The sequence below is a fragment of the Tachysurus fulvidraco genome, chromosome 7, assembly GCF_022655615.1.
Source record: "Tachysurus fulvidraco isolate hzauxx_2018 chromosome 7, HZAU_PFXX_2.0, whole genome shotgun sequence".
NCBI classification, from domain to species: domain Eukaryota; kingdom Metazoa; phylum Chordata; class Actinopteri; order Siluriformes; family Bagridae; genus Tachysurus; species Tachysurus fulvidraco.
Genome location: NC_062524.1, coordinates 19376329 through 19396718, shown reverse-complemented (window position 1 = coordinate 19396718; position 20390 = coordinate 19376329). Strand labels below are relative to the sequence as shown.

At 35.2% G+C, this 20390-nt stretch overlaps 2 protein-coding genes across 3 annotated transcripts in view; both read left to right on the top strand.

Moving 5' to 3' along the window:
* The window catches only part of tarbp1 (TAR (HIV-1) RNA binding protein 1), a 29679-nt gene extending 19959 nt beyond the window's left edge, over positions 1–9720 (top strand). For both annotated transcript variants that reach the window (XM_047816297.1, XM_027174483.2), the window contains exons 19-29: positions 27–147; positions 256–366; positions 501–653; positions 1167–1253; positions 2083–2303; positions 2519–2600; positions 2793–2964; positions 4173–4352; positions 5370–5494; positions 8392–8528; positions 9409–9720. In XM_047816297.1, coding sequence (XP_047672253.1) covers positions 27–147; positions 256–366; positions 501–653; positions 1167–1253; positions 2083–2303; positions 2519–2600; positions 2793–2964; positions 4173–4352; positions 5370–5494; positions 8392–8528; positions 9409–9571 — 1552 coding nt within the window. In that variant the 3' untranslated portion in view covers positions 9572–9720. The remainder of the gene's footprint in view (positions 1–26; positions 148–255; positions 367–500; positions 654–1166; positions 1254–2082; positions 2304–2518; positions 2601–2792; positions 2965–4172; positions 4353–5369; positions 5495–8391; positions 8529–9408) is intronic.
* A 455-nt stretch (positions 9721–10175) lies between these two features.
* LOC113660671 (G-protein coupled receptor 161) lies at positions 10176–14498 on the top strand. Its single transcript, XM_027174342.2, has 3 exons — positions 10176–10593; positions 11379–11539; positions 12014–14498. The coding sequence occupies exons 1-3, from the start codon at positions 10440–10442 to the stop codon at positions 13367–13369; spliced, it is 1671 nt and encodes a 556-aa protein (XP_027030143.1). The 5' UTR covers positions 10176–10439; the 3' UTR covers positions 13370–14498.
* Positions 14499–20390: the final 5892 nt, after the last annotated feature.

The following is a 20390-nucleotide window of genomic DNA, read 5'->3' as shown; positions in this document are numbered from 1 at the left end:
TTATTTTGCATTCACCTTCTTTTAAGTTGGAATAGGGACGATCACTTCCCACGCTTACGTGTATTGACCTTTCTGAGTCATCTTGAACCATCCAATAGTCTACATCAGAGGGTGATGGAAAATCTAGTGAGGTGCTTGCTTAAAAAGGTGTGTGTACTTTAGTGTGAATAGGTCTGTGTGTGCATATTCTCTTTATTGTGTTCCATGAGCTGAAAAGGCTTAGATTTATACTGTCTGCTTTTCCCACTTTCATAGGATAAGGACATATCAAAGTCAAAAGTTTGTTCTTATACTAACTCTGTGCAGCACAGAATAAAGAATAGGGTGTGGCAAACATTGCTGCTCCTCCTGCCCATGCTGAGGCCGGTGAGGAGCACACATGCACTCATACATTTATACACATTTTTTATGCCAGTTTCTTTTTAAAAATTCTGTAATGTTTTTCATTGTTCAAAAATGAAACAAAACTAGATCATCTCATTTGGTGTCTGAAATTTCAGGAGTTTGTTGTGGAGTATGTGTTTGGTGTGGTCTGTGAGGCAGGCTTTAGCAACAACCAGCCATCAGTCAAGTACCTGATTGAGTGGGCCCTGATTCTGATCCTCCACCAGAACCCCTCTCTTTTTCAGCATCTCTGGGTTTGCTTTAATGTGGTGAGCTATGTTTTCTAAAAAAAAAAAAAAATAGGGAAATTTGTGCGTAAGAACTGGTGTGGTATACAGTAGTGTAACGTTAATGTTGCATAAAGAAGAGCAAAAGAACAATGCTTTATTTGGCACTTTTACGAATGGGCTATTTAATAAGTAAGTAAGTACGTAAATAAATAAATAAATAAATAAATAAATAAATAAATAAATAAATAAATAAAATAACTCCGTCCAGGGTGTATCCTGCCTTGATGCCCGATGGCGCCTGAGATAAGCACAGGCTCCCCGTGACCCGAGAAGTTCGGATAAGCGGTAGAAAATGAATGAATGAATGAATAATATAACTCAAATTCAATGCATAGAAACATGCATATGCACTGATTAGATAAATAGATAGATTGACAGAGAGAGAGAGAGAGACTTTATTGATCCCAAAAGGAAATCCAAGATTACACACAAAACTATATGTTAGTCTGGTTTATAAATGAGACACAGTATTCTCTGAATGTGATTTTGCAGGATCAGGAGAAAACAAAGACAAGCATCTGTACGTTCCTTTCTGTGTTGGTTCACCTGGGCATCCTGCTCCCTAATCTAGAGAATAAGGTATGATATTGCCTCTATCATTACATACAAATCACATTATGTGTTACTCTTGTGTGTTTAACACACAGGGCAGGCCATTGAGGAAAAAATGCTTCAACCATGCTTCAAATTTTCTACTCATGGTAGCGTTTTGGAGTCACAAATTCTCAACAAATAAATCAACAGTTAGGTTCCATTTCAACAGATCATTAAGAAGGCATGCAAAAAGAAAATGATTTGTTTCATCTAACCACAAACATTAGGACCTGGAGTCCTCGTCTTTGTAGTCTGTCGCTAGGAACACTGTTATTGCCTTTGAATGTTTCCTGTTTCATTGAGATTTTGTTTGAGAATTATTTAAGTGATTAATAATGGGATAAAAACAAAGTTACGTAATGTTTGGGCAAGCATGAAATATTATTTAAAAAATCATAGATGCATATATTTAGTTCCAGCATGCTATAGGGCCAGACTAGAAAATAAATAAATATACCCTTTGTTCTATTAGCAGTCTTTATTTTGAAGTATTGTGCTCTTGAGGCTGTGGTGTTGGTAATAAAGATGCTGTGGTGTTCCTCCACTTTAGTCTTTAGCTGGTCACATGCCTGCTTGAGATGCAAAATTTAAAAATTCAGAAGCATGTGTTTTGCACACATATTTGCACACATATGAATCTGTAGTTAGCTCCTAAAATGTATTACAGATTAGTGGTTCATTTTCCGTGTCAGTGCTATTAATGTATTTGATATATGAAAGATAAGCAAATGATTAGATGCACCGATTTTAGGACTGTAAATCTGTGTCTATTAAACTGACTTAAGTCATTTTTATCCTTGTGTTTCTCTTTTAGGCAAGGGAATGGCAGAAGGCTATCGAAGTGATTTTGATGTGGTGTTTCAGTCATAATTTCACTGTACGTCTGTATGCACTGTTGGCTCTCAAAAGAGTGTGGGGTTTAGAGTGGGCACGACTTCTGGCTGAAAATGAACAGAGCAGTTCAGCCTCTCTGCAGGGACTAGCAACAGTTGTTGAAGCCTGCTTACATCAAGCTGAGGTCATGCAGAATACTGGGTGAGTCTTATTCATAGGAATAGTCCATTTTAAGTCATTCACCCAGGGGAAAATGTTCACTGCAGACAGCTGACATTCTGATTCTAGACTTCTCTAGTTATTTTGGAAAGAAGGATAATGTGACTTTTAACATGTAAACATGGAATTATGGGATTGATAAGTTATAGATATTAATTTTGTTTAAAAGTTTACATCCTCCAAAAATTTTATTACAGAAATGCCGCAAAGAACTGGGCCAGAATTCAGGAGCATTTTTTCTTCAGTGTCTTTCATCCTCTTAATGATTACAGTATAGAGGTGAGCTCTAGATCTTATTATTAGCTTTCTTTTATTACTTTTTTTTCATACTGTGTAGGACTTTTGCAAGTGTAGGACTTTTGCAAAATACATCAAAATACTTGAGGTTTTTTATAATGTTCTGTTGTCTAAAATCTGGTTTCATGTGACATAAAATTGCACACAATTAAAACATTTGTTCCTCTTGTCTAGACAATATTCCACACATTTCCTGTTCTGTCAGAATTGGCAGAAGATGAGTGCATTCCAGTGTGGAAGTTTGAAAAGCTAGTGGACTTTCAACACAGTTCCTCTATTCCTTTGAAAAACACTGGCAGGAAGCTGTCAGAGCTACAGCCCAGTGACTGGGTTCAGCAGGATACAGGTAATACCAGCAGAATGCAGCAGAGAGAACCTTCATTATACAGTATGGTCAATTGTCTTACCTAGCTTCAAAATAGAGATTAAGAGCAAATATTATGGTCAATATTGGGATCAAAATTGTCAGTAGAAAAAGAAATCACTAATAGTGTTTTATGACAATGTCCACTAAAATGTCACATGCATTATATAGCATATACATGCATGCATATTGCATATACATACTGTATGAAAGCAAATTAGCATAGCCAGTGTTAATGCATCCTGTATCAGATAATATTGTGGACAATAAAAATAGATTGTGGATCATTCCAGCTCACTTTATCCACTGCACACAATCTCCTAAGGCTATTTTGGGTATTCAGATTTTCAATATATACAATTATATTATTAAATTTCTTGGTATTTGTAATGTTGGTTCTGTACTGGCTTACAGTGGAATGAAGAATTATACACTTCACTTTTATAAATGCAGGTTTTAAGATGTAAATATTGAATGATAAAAAAAAACAATTATTTCAAAAAATTACAATAATCATTATTTCAAAAATTACAATAATCAGTAATATCAATAATTATCAAAAATCAACAATAATCTGAGTTTGCACACACATTTTATAATGAGACATGTGACTGTGCTAAATTAAAATCACATTCAACCCCATGTTCAAATTAAATTAACATTAATTATGTGATTCTGAATAAAACCAAATGAAGTCCAACTGCTACAGCTATATTCCTCAAAGAGTTTGAAAAGCATGTACAGGATCTTATTATAAATCAATTTCCAAAATCATTAGTAGTAACCAAGAAGGTCCCAAAGCAGCTTTACAGATGTATAGAAACAGAAGAGAAAAAATATATATGTAAATATGTATTATAATAAAAATAAGAATAAAGGGAATTTAAATTCATTTAAAAATATTACTTTAAAATGTAAAATATTATATATCTATCCCTATCCTATTACAACCAAAAGGTGCTTTAACAGAGTGTGCTCATTTTCTTTACAGCCAGGTTATTATTTTCTTTATTATTATATTCTTTTCTTTTTTTTCCCTAAAAACCTTTATCTGTTTTACACTTAATGGGTTGATTTTTTTTTTACGTCACAAAATCTTTTTTAATTGAAAAGTGGTGTTTAGATGTTTCATATCTATTGTATGCACTTGTCCTAAATATCAACAATGTATGCATTTGTGTGTCCTAAAGTTGAGTTGGAACAAGAAGAGCGCTGGGCAGATGTGCAGAAAAAGATTGCTCCTTGGAGTCTGAATGTGCAGGAGGTGGAGCCACACATCTTTGTCCAGCAAAGAATAGCCCGTCTAAGCAAACTTACTACTTCCCTCTTTGTTGTTGCCTCACTTATTGACAAGCCTACAAACCTGGGTGGTATGAGCCATTTTTCCTGTCACACGTACAGTTTAGTGTTTACTCTTAGACAGTTTGAAATGGTTTAAAATGGTTGTGTAAAAATGTAATTAGTTAAATGTGTAAAAAAGTTTATGCATGACTGTGACTTTAAATTCTAGTTAAATTGTACGACTTGGAAGATTTAACTACAATTGCGGTTTGTTTTGTCAATGTACATTCATATACAAGCCAAGTGTTTGTGAGGGAGCTCACCTTCCAGATCTAGACCGCTAGCATATGTGCAAAAATAACAGACTAGCAATTCTGCCACTCCACAGATTGTGAACTCAGAGTTTTAGTCACTGAGTGAATCAAAATACATAAACAGATTTTTTTCTTGGCACAATATTCATGTTACGTTTTATCTAATGAAGATTTTTTTTTTGTAAATAAATATTTTCAAGTAATGATCAGACTGAAATTATATATTTGCTTGCATTTTGTTAGAGCTTTTTATCAGTGAAAATAATGCAGTCATGTTGTAAATCCATGTGTAAGCGATCGTCATTCCGTATTTACACATTGAAATGTGAGTGTATGAGATGTAGTTTCCAAGTTACTCGCACGTATCATTTTATGTAGTTGCTTTCTTAATGTTGGAGTAGACGTGTGTAGTGTTATTGACTTCAAACTCAAGTTAAAATGATGAATTATTAACAGTCCAACAGCACTAGAATCGAACAATTCTGTACCTGACATAGGTAAATTACTGTTGAAATTATCACTGTTGACACTGTCTTGCAAAAATCACAGCATCGACTGTATGTTTCGAAAAACATTTTTGACTAGGATTTATATGCTATATAAAATATACACTGCATATTCTTTCTCTCAGTCTTTCTCTAAATCAGATTTTTTCAAAACTGTCAAAATAGCATTTGTTTCTTCATGTGACCCTGAATTATTATTCCTTAGTATCTAATTTTGTAAGAATGCAATCAGTCAGTTTTTTGGTTTTTTTATGTGCATGCATGTATGTGCTTGTGTTTGTCATAGGTCTTTGTCGAACCTGTGAAATCTTTGGAGCCAGTGCTCTTGTGTTGGGAAGCCTGCATCATGTCGGGGACAAACAATTCCAAGCCCTGAGTGTCTCTTCTGAGCTGTGGCTTCCTCTGATGGAGGTGTGTTTCTGTTTAAGTTCATTTTACCATAAGAAGTGGTGCTAACTCAAATGCTCTCCTATGTTGTCAATGTGGAATTTCACAACAGATGCATATTCTATTTCTGCAGTGTGCCTTGTGCAACAACAGGGTGTAGTTTCTACATGAAAAACCGTACTGAATACTTTTATTTTTGACATATAAATAAATGTATGTCCTTAATGCAAACACCATGAGGACTGGCACGCTGTAATGCAGGAGTGAGAATATAATTGATTTAACCACCTTTAGGCAGATTTATTTTGATCTTAATGTCTGCTCAGATATTTGCATCTCAGCAAATCCACTATAATCCAAATAATTTTTATCTTAATATGACCATATCAAGATGCAAATAATAAAAGGTTTTTTTTATTGATTTATTGACTCCACCATCTTCTCATATATTCCCTTATTTGAGTGATGCATAACATTCATGCTGGTGGTTTATCAATTGAAAATCCATTTCATGAATAAATATTTACTTGTGATGATAAGATTGGAAAAATGCTTGCATATTGTGTGAGCTTTTTATTGCAGTCGTAGTCCAGTTCACCATTAAGGTTGCAAAACCATCTGTCACTGACTCTTAGTCAATATGTGCCTAGAAGACTGCATTGTGAATGTATAAGATGTGATTTATTACAGTTAAATTGTTAAATCATTAACAGAAGTAGAGCTGGACAGGTTTTTAAACTATATTTGGTAAATGATTATTGAACAGTTAATGCTGTTATTACAATTTTGAACAGAATGGATTGAAATGGTCATCATATGTTTAATATGGATACAAGTTGTGTTTTTGAAAAACCTTTCTGATTTGGATTTATATAGTGGTAATATACAAACAGAATTTTCAGTCAGTTGTCTCATTCTCTCAACAGCTTTTAATGTAAATGTGAATAATCATAAATAATTTTCAGATATACTTTATATGGCCAAAAGTATGTGAACACATGGAAGTTACCTACACTGTTGCTAGAAAGTTGTAAGTAGTCCGTTGTCTCAAACTTTACAACAGGCAACCAACCAGAAAATTAAAAAAAAAGGATCATTTTTTTTCTCGAGACATTGAATTTGCCGATTAGTTATGTGGTGTTCCATTTATGATATCTACAGTTTAATTTTGACATTTGAAACATGCATTCCTAATATTTCCATTAAAGTTTAAAGATGTCTCAGTTACCTATTTTAATACTTACAAAATATTATATTACAAAAATATAACTCATCAAAGCATGACAGCTGGTCAAAACAATCACCAACCAATATATTAGGAACACTCTGGAGCAAGACCAGAAACCAGGAACAAGAGTCTAAAGCTCTCATGGGCCCAGACTCAGTGAAACTGCATAGAATAGACTAAGAGGGGGAGTGTGTGTGTGTGTGTGTGTGTGTGTGTGTGTGTGTGTGTGTGTGTGTGTGTGTGTGTGTGTGTGTGTGCGTGTGCGCGTATGTGTGTGTGTGTATATATGTGTGTGTACATACATATATATATATATATATATATATATGTACACACACACACATGCACACACACACGCACACACACGCATGCACACACACAGTGTCACTTAAAGTTTACCTTTAGAAATGTCTATATTTCTGGATAAATATGACCCAAAATAACATCAGACTTTCATACAAGCCCCAAAAGCAGGCAAAGTGAACTCAATCAAAACAAAATTGACACAAATATTATGAAAGACACTACTCTTCAAAAAGAACATTGCTACCCATGAAGTTTGCTAAAGATCATGTGGACAAGCCAGAGGACTATTGGAAAAGAAAATTTGTTTAGAAATGAGACCAAAATAAATCTTTTGGGTTTAAAATACAAAGGCTTATTTTTGGAGAAAGGAAAATACTGAATTCCTGTCTAAGAACCTCTTATACCTTCTGTGAAACATGGTAGTGGTAGAATCATGCGTTTGGCCTGTATTGCTGCATCTGGGCCAGGACAGTTTGCCATCATTGATGGTGTTTTCAGAATTTATACCAGTGAATTCTAAATGAAATTGGCAGGAAATCTGTCAGTGAACTGAATCTCAAGGAAAAAAGATCATACACCAATACAACGAACAAAAGCACACAAGTCTGCATACCAAAGAATTATTAAACAGGAACAAAGATAATGTTTTAGAATGGACAATTCAATGTCTTGACATTAGTCCAAAATAAAAATTTTGGAAGGACCTGAAGCAAGCACTCATATAAGGACAGCCAACAAACTTAATTTCAATTTAATTCAAGTTTATTTGTATAGCGCTTTTTACAATGGGCTTCGCCTCAAGGCAGCTTTACAGAACATAAACATAGAACAGAAGGTGAACATCCCAGTGTTGAAGCTCTAATGCTAAATGGAATTTCACTGCACAGGCAAGAGAAGCTAAATCAGAGAGAGATTTTATTCCTCTCCTTCAAAGTTAAACAGCAGGTTATTACGATCCATATAGAAAAGAAAATAATCATACACTTTATTTTGGTCCAACAAGAAGCTACAGACACTACATCTTCCCACAGACAGTTAAATCATCTAGCTGAATAGTCATCATGATGGATGTAATAAGCAATGATTCTCAATACTGTTGCCAACTGCCCCAAGCTTAATGGTGTGATGTATGGCCATCAAACTTGCTGTATTTTTTCAGGAATCTGACATACCAAACTGAGCATAAATTTAGTAATATTTAAGTCACATCTTACTACATTGTCAAATATCAATGGGGTGTGTGAATTTTCTTTTTTTGATCTGTTTGTCTGTTTCACAATTAATAAGCCATACATCTTAACTTTGACATTTGAAATGGTATACAAGGAAGGAGATCATGGTCTGGACTCTTGGTTAGATGGTTTACATTATTTGTATTTTCTCCTAGGTGAAGCCCTTGGAACTGGCAGATTTTCTTCAGCTGAAGCAGAGAGAGGGTTACAGTATCATTGGAGTGGAACAGACAGCCAACAGCCAGAATTTGCAAAACTATAGGTTTCCAGAGAAAACGCTACTGCTGTTAGGGTAATAACATCATGTTTGTCAAGAGGGTATGCGATCACTAAAGCTCTAATGTTTACTGGAAGGCCCTGTGCATATTGTGTGCATCTCTTTGGGAGCTGACACTGCAGTTGAATGTTGTGAGCCTAATTGACATTGTTCTCAAGGGGAAATCTCTTCACAGCTACATGTTGGAGACAGAATAGACTTGTCCTTGCATGCAGAACTTTCGTCAGCAGCACTACATATACCATATGAAAATATAAACTAAAAAAATCCATAAAACATATACCATAAAAGCTACTGAAACATGTAATCCATAATTCAGTTGCAATACTCTTAATCTTCACTCTGAGGCTTACAGAAATTTTACAGTGTTTAACAGCAATCAAATCACAACAATCATTGTGGCCTTTTCTGTGAATGTCTTACTGCTATATTCACATCAGTGTTTATACAATATATATGCATGGAAAAAAGACCTCATCTGCAGTATTTGTGGGTCTAAAATCTATGCATAATGGTACAGTAGGATAACATTTTGAGAAATCCTTAAATACAGATTTTCATAAACTATCTATCTAACTAAAAAAAATGCTGTTTTCTTACAATCTTAAACCTCGAGGCAAAAATGATATCTTAGGTAAAAATATCCTTGCATCCCATATAGTACTCACACAAACACCTGCATTTTATCACTGATATTCACATTTAAATAAGCTTGGTTTAGATTCCTTAATCTTTTGTGGGCTGTTGATGTTTAATGGCCAGTAGTACAGGCCCCGGTTGGTTGTGTGCCACGTACAATATTTAATTGCTTTCTGTTATGTGCATTGATTTACCTAAATACATCATGCAGATGTAATGTTCAACATCAATTATCCTTCATATCTTTTACTATTAGGAATGAACGAGAAGGCATTCCCGCAGACCTCTTGCAGTTGTTGGATGTGTGTGTGGAGATTCCTCAGCAAGGAGTGACTCGCTCTCTCAACGTTCATGTGAGCGCCGCACTGTTGGTGTGGGAATACACTAGACAGCATTTGGGTCCTGACCAATCCTCTTAATTACTTTGCTTTGAAATAGCCCATTTATGGGGAAGAGTCAGGATCTGAAATGATTGGACAGTGTAAATTACACAAAAATACTGGTAAACATTTTTCATAATAAATTGTGAATTTTCTCTGATATTAATAAAGTTATCTATCTATACATCCATCTGTCTGAGTTTTGTTCTCACCTTATCAACATGCTCTGAGAACTACAGTGAGCATGCATATATGTGACAGCAATATGTGTGCAATTCATTAGTCAGCCTTCATATGTGATGTCATATTTTACTCAAAAAATAAGCTCTTATTTGGTCCTAGAATATTAAAGGAATAGCAGGTAAATAAATATAGCAAATAAAACTGACAAAATGTCAAATGTATTTCTCTTTAGACTTTTTTTTAAAAAAAAAAACAAAAATATAAAATTATAGAACATAGATATCCTTTTAAAATATATGAAAAAATGAGATCCTAAAACGCCAACCAAACCGTGGGAAATTAAACATCTGAGTCGTTTAAAGACATCAGCAGAATTATTTACTTTTCTTTACCCATTTGTTTTGTTAAGTGTTTGATTTTCCACCTTTGTCAGTCGAAAAAAAAATGTAGGTCTGTTTATGCAGATGTTTTCATCTGTCCCGCCCCTGTGTACTCTACACACACCTGAGGATAAACACCATGGTCAAAAAGGAAGGAAGGAGATCATGCACAGGGCTCCAAGCCAAAATCTACTAGTTTCTTTACTATGTTTTTTCTTACATTCATAGTTTGCCTGTGCATACATGGCCGCCTTGTTTCAAACACTAACGCGGAGAAATTCTGAATACCGCTTCTTTTTTTTTTTTTTTTTTTTACCTGTTTTGCAATTTTTGAGTCAATTTAAATGGACAACATATGGTTGGATGCCAGCTATCGTTTCCTGCGTGAAACGCGGACTTCGTGGAGAAACTCGACCGGTTCTGTGCTGACTTTCTCTCCGCGTGCGGCGCTGCTGTTGGAGGTCCTCATGGTGCTCATGTGTGTCGGAGCAGTAACAGGTAAACAGATCAATATGAATTATGTTGTTAATACAATACTTGGTCCTGTAGGCACAAAGGTAGTTTACATGATGAAAATGAATATAATTAAACCAATGAAGCCTTTTCTTTTGTTAAGGGCAGTTGTAAATCTGGTATCTTACTATTATATAGGTTTTCGTACCAAACGTTTTATTAACAATAAAAAGTATTTAAAGTAGCTAATGAACATGGAACAGTTGGCTAATAGACGGGTTTTCTGTTGCCTTTCAAACACTGATTTCTCTTAAGGTTTAAATAAAAATTGGTTCACGATAGAAAGTGTCTCATTCTGTATTCTGAGATTCTTATTATTTGGAAACTCCAACATTTAAATGCTTTTTTAATCAGTATTATTATTATTATTATTATTATTATTATTATTATTATTATTATTATTATTATTACTACTACTACTACTACTACTTCTACTACTATTATCCCTCATGTTTGGCTCTTTTTAATGAATTTCAATCCTCTGTTATATTTATATTACACAATGTAATTAAAAAAAAACATTACATTATATTAGTATAATGTTTGCCTAAAAGCAGGTTATTTTAGAAATGATTATCTCTCCCTGCTGCCCAAAATATATTAAAACGGTATATTAATTGCTGTTGATGTACAATATGTAAAACAATAGATCGATGTAAATTCACTTACTTTTCTATTTGGTGTTTTCATTCATCTTTAGATAAAGAACAAGATAATATTTTTCACTGTTCTGATTATATTTAAAACCCATTTAAATTTTTGTTTGTTAGGAAATATCCTGGTCATCATGATTGTGGTGGCAACAAAGACATTCCACTGTGTGACGTCTGTGCTCATTATAAATTTGGCAATCAGTGACTTCCTGGTTGGCATTGGTGTCATGCCATTTGTGGCTGTGTCTATCATGAATAATGGATGGGTGAACTGCACTGTTAGTAAGGCCATCTACGCATACATCTATATCATAAATGTGTGTTAAAGCCTACAAAATTACACTTCACACACATCCTTCATACTTACTAATGAAAGAAACCTGCATTAAAGACATTAGATGAAACTAAATAAAAGACCACATCAAGTTCCATGCCTGTCTGCCAAGAACAAACTAGATTGTTTAAGAATGAGTTAAAGACCATGTGATTTATTTAATCTATGTTTTGAGATGCTTTTCTGCTCACCACAGATGTAAAGAGTAATTATAGGAGTTTCTATATCCTTCCTAGCAAATCCAACTAATCTGGCCATTTCATTTTGACCTTTTATCAACAAGGCATTTCCACCCACAGAACTGTCACAGAGATAACATTTTTCTGCATTGTTAACGTGAAGTTTAACTGAAGCTCCTGACTTGTATCTGCATGACATACAGTGTATGTACTGATTTTACTCTTTATAACCCCTGCAGGATTTATGTCTTTACGTGGGTTACACCTCCTCAGTCTACTGCAGTGCTTCAGTCCTAACACTTGCAGCGATTGCTTTGGATCGCTATTACTCCATTGTGGACTGTCTGCGCTATAATTCACGCTGTACTGCATGGCGAACTGGAGCAGCTGTACTATGGATCTGGCTTCAGGCCATGCTCACCAGTTGTCCACCTCTCCTAGGGTGGAGCAACATCAGCTTTGTGAACCCTATGTACAGCTGTGCTGTCAACTGGGCTAGCAGTCCCAGCTATACAGTTTTCATGGCAGCCCTGTGCTTTCTCCTTCCTGCCATAGTCATTCTCTTTTGCTATGTGAAGATTGTACGAGTAGCACATCACCATGCTCAAAGGATCCACAGCCTTCACCAGCACTTTCAACACAGCAGGGGCCACAACATATCGTCATCATTTGAATTATCCCACCAGTGTTCAACTGTGGACCTGGAACTGCATGAACCATCCAGGCTCGTGTACTATGTAAGTGGAAGGTTTGTATCAGAATCTCACTTCAATGATACTCATCCCAAAGCAGATCTTACTGGCGAACCAACTTTAGAACATGAAGGGAAAATCAGCTCTAGACATTCTGGTCGACGTCTGCACACTTTCCTTGCTCACCTCCAGAGTGGTAGCACACTGCAGAACAGTCATTCCCAGCAACATGGTGTTGTGAGGCTTTTCATGGTTATTGCTGCCTTCTTTCTTTGCTGGACACCATACATTGGAGTTGCATTGATACAGGCCACTGAGACTGCCCTCTCCCGATCAGTGAGCCAGGTGCCACCTGCTGCTGTCACTTTCTCATACTGGCTTGTGCTGTTCAACTCAGACATCAACCCATTACTGTATGCTCTACTCAGCAAGAGATTCCAGGGTGCATTGCAGAACCTAAAGAAGAAGATCCAGGCCAGGTTGGGTATGGTTCAAAGGGCAGAAGAGGGAAGAACAGATGGAGAAAGGGGAAGGTTCTCTACTCCCAATAATGTAATAGCCAGTGTCACCAATCAGAATTGCCAAGCTAGTGGACCACATCGCAATGAGTCTGTGTACTCCTCAGTTTTCGCAATGAATACAACTTTTCCCAAAGTCTATAAGCAAGAAGCAAATGAAGTTCTTTTGCCAGGAAGTATGTTATCACCATCTTCTTTTCCTACTCCTTCCTCTTCCCTTTGTCACAAGTGCAGCAGAAATAACCCAGAAAAGTCAGATTGCCTGCAGGTTCTCTCAAAGCCACAAGGGTGGGACAAACTACACAGTACCTCTACAATCAAGGAGAGACATGCAACTTTTTTTTATGGTCAGATAGCAGTGCAAGTGGAACAGGAAATTAGCTGAGCTGCTGAGGTTTGACAGCAAAAAATCTGAACTTGCATGATAATTTAACTATTATAATTTAGAAATTACTACTGAATGAATTGTATTAGTGATTCTAGTTGCATTAAATGATATGATGATTGACTGAATTTAAAATTTGACAATCCAAAGCTTTAATAAATGTTCTTGTAAGCAAATGTTCTTTTAAGCAGTACAAGTTAATTTTGTTTTACACTTAGGTCAGAAGTCTACCAAGATTATTTCTGTAATCTAAACAGTAATGCTTATAAAATCGGTATATTTTATAGTGTGGTTAAGTTATAAAAGAAAAGCAGAGATATGTACAAAAGTAATAGATAATAAATGGGTAATAAGACTAGCAACGTGAATGTATAATGATATGGGCTGTTATTATTAATGAGGAGCTGTACGCAGTGTAGTGTGATCTCATTTTATATGTAAAGCTGATTACTGAGTCATTTTACCCCTTTGTTTTTAGTACTGTGTATAAATAATATGCATGTGCTTCATGCAAAGGCAAACATTTTCTGGATTATATTTAAATTATAGTTGATTTTGATGTGTACTTTGGGTCATTGCCATGCTGGAATGTGAAATTCTTTTTTATTTTCAGCTTTTTGACAGAGGACAGAAAGTTTTGTGCCAAAATATCTATTAGTAGCTATTCATTTTCCTACCTATCATAACAAGTACCTCTGGCCCAGCTGAAAAGAAGAAGCCCTAAAGCATAATACTACCCCCACCATACTTCGCTGTCGGTATGTATGCACTGTCTTGCAGTTTGTTTGGCAAATCTTTGTGGAGCATAGCTATCAGTGATCAGAATCACTGTAATGTAAAGTCTAAGTTTGAATGTGACTGGTTAACTTTGAGGACAGTACTACATAATGAAAGGGTGTGCAGACTTATTAAATCAGATTGTACGCGTGTTGATCTAAAGTGTTTCCGATTATAAATGACTTCTATTTTTGCCTGGATTTTTGTTTGTTGAAATATCACGTTAACGATGTAACAAGTTTGACATTTATGTTGTTATTTCTGTCTTAATATTTTAAAAACCTGCAATTTTGTATGCGTGTGTAGACGTTTTGTATTTACTGTATTTCAAAACTGAATCTTCCATCAAAATAAATAAATGTCCAGAAACCTGACCAACACTACTATGGTAAACAGAGAAAGAGAGAGATTCATTTATTTAAGGAAAAAATAAATCCCTTTCATCAACATCTATTTTTAAAAGAAAATCAAGCTTCCATAATTAAAAGAAGAACAAACAAATTCCATAGATAAACCTATTGAATCTGAAGAGGTCTATAAAGCTGAGACAGCTGCCCTTCTGAGGTCTATAAACATGTCTGTGTCTATAAATCACCCAAGGCCACAATGATCACAAATAGACTATAATTTCATAATGGTCACAGTAGCCCAGAGGTACTAGACAAGGAAGCCCACTCTCACCTGTTACTTGCCATATTTGTAGAAACAGTAGCCACAACATCTAGACAGAGTACAGATATTAAACGGATTAAGACAATAAATATTGCAATGTGGTGAAATTTCACCAGAATTGCTAAATACTCCAGATTATCCAATTACTCATTTAATTGGAATAAATCCACAAGGCTCTGAACATGAACTAATTAGAAACTACACTCCAATAGCTGATCATACACTGGCTACATCACTTAACTCCTCCCAGCTGTCAGACATACAAAAACTCAACTATATATGAAGGAATTAGTATGGAGTCATAGCAGAATGTTTTAATAATTGATTAATTTACTGATAAATTATCAGTATGGGCATAGCTATAATTTTTAAAATTGATATTACTTCCATTGGCCACAGAGAATAAAATTCCAAAGTATTATGAAAACATTAACTTGTAAATGTTAACACATACACACATGCATTTAGTAAATAAAGAATGGCTTATAAAATAGAGAGTGAATGAAATTCCAAGTTTCTAGTGGATTTCTTAAACCATCAAACCATTAAACCATTTCTTTGCACAAACCATCAACACAATCAAAATAAAATAAAAAATTATAAACTGTAGCTTAATGCACTATTCAGTGAGAATCTATAGGTACTATACTTATATGATTCTGTTGTTTTTTGATCCCACAACCTTTACCTGTTTCCTGTTCAAATTTGTAATTACATTTTGGTCATTAGAAAAAAAAAATGACCCAATTATAAGACCACGTGAAAATTATATAAATGGTACATAAATGGTGTCAAACTAACTTGGTAGTATTGCGTGTAAGAAGAACCTACTGAACTATAGATGTGCTCTTACCTTAAAATATAAAATATATTAAAATATTAAAATATAAAGAATAATAAAAAATCAGAGTATGGAATATGTAAACCACAAATTTTGATTAATTTGATGCATATAGCTTGAAAGCCCTAGAGAAGCAGAATTTTTATCTCAGAAGAACAAGGATAACAGGTAACACAACAATCTTTGATCTTGCCTTGACAAACAGAGTTTGAAGTTAGAGTTGAACATTAGAGTTATACAAGTAGGAGGTTAGATGGAGCGTGAAGATAAATACATAAGGTGATAAACGGGGACTGTGCTATTAGAGGGTTGAAGGACTGAAAGTGATAGAGTCTCTTTTACAGGTGAAATAAAGGAGAGAATATTTGTGAGTTTTAACAGTTGGCAGTTGAATCATGGATATTTTAAGCCAAGTCTATGAGAGTTTTTGGCTATTTTGGAGATATTTTGATATGTGATCAGTTAAAAAAAAAATACAACTTGATGAGTCAGAGCAGCCTGACGGGATGTACTTTGATTGGTGAATGTAGTTTGAAAAAAATTAGACACTTACATTTAGTTAAACACTTACATTTATTATTGATGAGTTTGTTTTAAAATAAACAGATTAAAATTAGGAGTAGCATGTAGAAATGTATAATAATAAGCTAATAATAAGTTTAAGGATCAGAATAGAATGCTTGCTTTCTCAGGCATAATAATAAAACTTGAACAGATCTGAATGTTGGCTTGAACAGCAAAACAGAATATAAACCCAACATAATAATTATGTTTAATTTATATTTTACTGAAAGGTTTAATTAAAAAGTTTCTTTGTTTTGGTGAGTATACTTAAAACTGTTAAGTGTATTTAGTAAACAGCACTGTGGGTTCTGAATTGTGATTGGCCAGGACATTAATATATTTTCTATTGCCGCACGGTTGTGATGTGTCAGCTGCAAGGCAAAACAGACAGGTTTTAATACATTCTATTTAATGTAAAAAAAGTGCCATGATGTCTCGTTATTTAATCCAAAGTGTGGGTGAGTGTGGGCTAGCTTTATGGAAGAACTGGAAGGTGAATGTCAGTCTTACATGAGTTTATCATGAATAATTCAACATCAAAGTTCAGTAACCCAACTAAGGTGGTAAGTTGCATCCATTTTTCTGCACCAATCTGAGATATTGTGCCCAGTTTCATGCCCTTAGTGAAATATGCCCAGAACTCTTTCCACAAATCTGCTAACAAATTCAAGTTATTCTAATGTGTGCTCAGTTGTCAACCACCATTGTTCCCCTGGAATGGAAACCCCACTGATTCACCAACAGTAGATTCAAGACTCAAACATGCTGCTCAAACATACAAGAACAAACACAGAGAACCAGTTCTGCAGTACCAGCCAGGAAGCAGTGTATGGCTGGCTACCTATGAACATCAGATCCAAGAACATCAGACCCAGCCGTATGATAAAGGGGTCCCTAGCTACACAAATTCACCCCTGGCGAATGTGTTATTTGTGTTATCCCCCACATCAAGCTCCAAATTACTTGCAAAGTGGCAAGGGACCTTCAAGGTCACAGTGAGTTGGGGAGCCTCAGCAACATTTAATGAACAGAATTCTCCACCCACACTGCTTGGATGACACAATCATCTATAGTAATTATGGGCAGCAGCAATACAGCTCCTGAGAACTGTTGCAGCATGCCCGAGTCCAAATACCAAAAAAAAACGTTCCTGGGGCTGGCAGGCTGTTATCACTCATTTACAGTGCAACTTTTTCACATTTCGACATGTTACAACCACAAACCAAAATGTATTTTATTAGGATTTTATGTGAAGAGGTGACCTCCTGTTTATGTGACCTGCCAGTTTACTGAAGATTTAACCCCTTGAGTTACCGCTTTTGAGTTATCACCTCAGCAAAGTCAGATCTTTTCAAGCACATACCTGAGACAATGAAACTAGGAACTCGGAACAGCGCACAGAGAGAGAGAGAGAGAGAGAGAGAGAGAGAGAGAGAGAGAGAGAGAGAGACAGAGAGACAGAGAGACAGAGAGACAGAGAGACAGAGACAGAGATTAATCAGGTGATAGGATTTAATCAGGTGATGGACAATGTAAATTATGTGCACAGAGATTTGCAATCTCTGAATATCAGTTATTCTGCATGTCCTTCCTTGAAATGTAGATTTCTTTCCATTGTGTTTGTAGTTATAGAGCTGGTAACAACAGAGCTGTTTGGCAGGTTCAAAGCACCCCTTCCAACAATTTCAAAAGAACAAAAATCCTTCCCCACCAATCAAAGTTCAAAAAACATACCCGAGGCCTTTGTTAAGGGTTCAATCAATTCCCATCCATCCATGTATTTCTACAAGTATGAATTCTCACTTCCTCTTATTCATCTACTTTCTGCTTTGCCTGTTTTTTCCACCTAACTCTATCCTCATCATCCTCTACTCTTGCAAGAATTCAACTTCATGTCCTCTTTTTGCACATCCACATATCTCCTCTTTGGCCTTCCTCTTGACCTCTTACCTGGCAACTCCATCTCCAACATCCTTTTACCAGTATAACCATCTCCCTCCTCTGTACATGTCCAAACCATCTCTGACCTTGTCCCCAAAACAGCCAACCTGAGCTGTCCCTCTGATGTGTCCGTTCCTAAGTCCTTCTTATTTGTTCAAATGATTTGACTACATCGTTATGAAACCTGATGCAAATAGTAGAGCCTGTGTTAAGATCACTTTTTGAAAACTGTGTCTGCTTATGATAGTACAAATCCCTTGAGATCCTATACTAGCTACTAATTCATTTTTTTATGGGCAGACCATACAACGTTTCAAATTTTTTAATTGGGCTTTAGTCTACTCTCTATCTGAACTTCTATTTGAGACACATCAGAACAGAGACTCTTTTCAATATTAATCCAACGTGAGTATGTATGATCCTTTATACAAGAAATAATACCTGCAGTTTAGAATCCTTTAGCCCCCAGCCTGATTTAGCTTATTAAATGTAACCAGCAATCCATATTAGATTATTTTCTTATAGTTTGTGTCATATACAGTAGTTGATCTAAAGAAGACGGAATAAAAATACCCAGGTATTTAAAACCATCCTTTGGCCACTCACAGTAAAGTGAGTATCACTTTTGAAATAAGTCACTGGCCTAAATTGTTAAGGGATGTGAAAAAAATAAATTGTATTAAGTATCTGTACCAATATGTTTGCTCAACTAAAATTTGGGTGGTCTGTCACCATGTTCTAAGTTTAACACTTTGAGATATAAATATCAGGAAATGAAAACTGAAATTCTGATCTGTTTCATATTGATATCAGACACGAATGTCTTTGGTGTATAGCAAAAAAATAAAAGAATTGGTCTCTTTATTTCAATACTTAGGGGAATATATAGTCCCAAATATAGTGCAGAGCAAGGGATGGATCAATAAAGTACATCTATCTATCTATCTATCTATCTATCTATCTATCTATCTATCTATCTATCTATCTATCTATCTATCTATCTATCTATCTATCTATCTATCTATCTATCTATTTAATCTAATCCAATCTAATCTATCAGGAAGCAGTACATAACTCCACAGACCTTATTGAACAAAATTCACAACATCAACATTTTCTGCAACAGTGTCTGTGAAGGGAGGAGTCACAGTTCATGATGTCAGAAATCTGTCATTCCTTTTGTACTAGTCAGAACTACATTTTTACTACTAAGAATGTAAACTACAAATGTGAAATTCATAATCTGCATTAGAACTAAGTCTGTAATTAGACTAACCATGTGCACATCACCCGGCACTAATCTGAAGCACTTCCAATTAAACAGTTGCAAAAAATGTTAACAACTTTTGAAACAATTTAAAATGTGTGTGCAAGCTGCATAATGTATTAAAATCTAAGCTGTACATTGTTACTTTTATTCTGAAAATGACTTGCAACATGATTCTTCTGGTTGTTTCTTTAAGAATATCAAACAATCCTGCCATCATATTACAGTTTTTCTCTGTTGCTTTGGAGCATTTCTCGAATCATCCTTAAGATTTGCAAATCAGTAAGTGCATTCTCAAAACAATGTGTACAAACAGCAAAATACATTGGATTTCTTGCAAAAGCCTGTTTTTTGCTCAAAATCCTTAGTACTTCTCTCAAAAGTAAGTATTTGTGTCAATGAACATATCATTGCCATCAAAATAACAAATTCTTTTATCATTGTTTACGAACAAGATAGTCAATATGTTTAGTCATTTTTTCAATATGGCAATGCTTTATTTTAGTATTTCCTGATGTAAAACTATGTTTTGGATTACAAGTATTGAAAATGCACGAGGCTGAATTTCTTCTAAGTGAAATTTCATATTCTACTATGAATATCAACAGCACAAATTTACACTTTACTGTATGTGGGATATTGATTGTAAGAGACTGGACAGGATTTACACTTTTTTATTTTTCTTTACTAGTGGACTGACAAAAAAAATTACAATATAATGTCATTGTGATAGAAAATAAAAAGACACAAATTAAAATTCCAAAAGGTAAACACAGGAAACACTTCTTAGGCTGAACTGCGCATGCCGCACTATACAGTGCAATCTGTCTCTACCCCCTGACGTCCCAGTCTGTCGGGCCACAGATTTTCATCCACATCACAACAGATATCATCCCTTGCAATACAGCATGGAAAAAAATCTTCTGGAATGTCTTATCTAGCCTCTGCAGGCTTCCGCT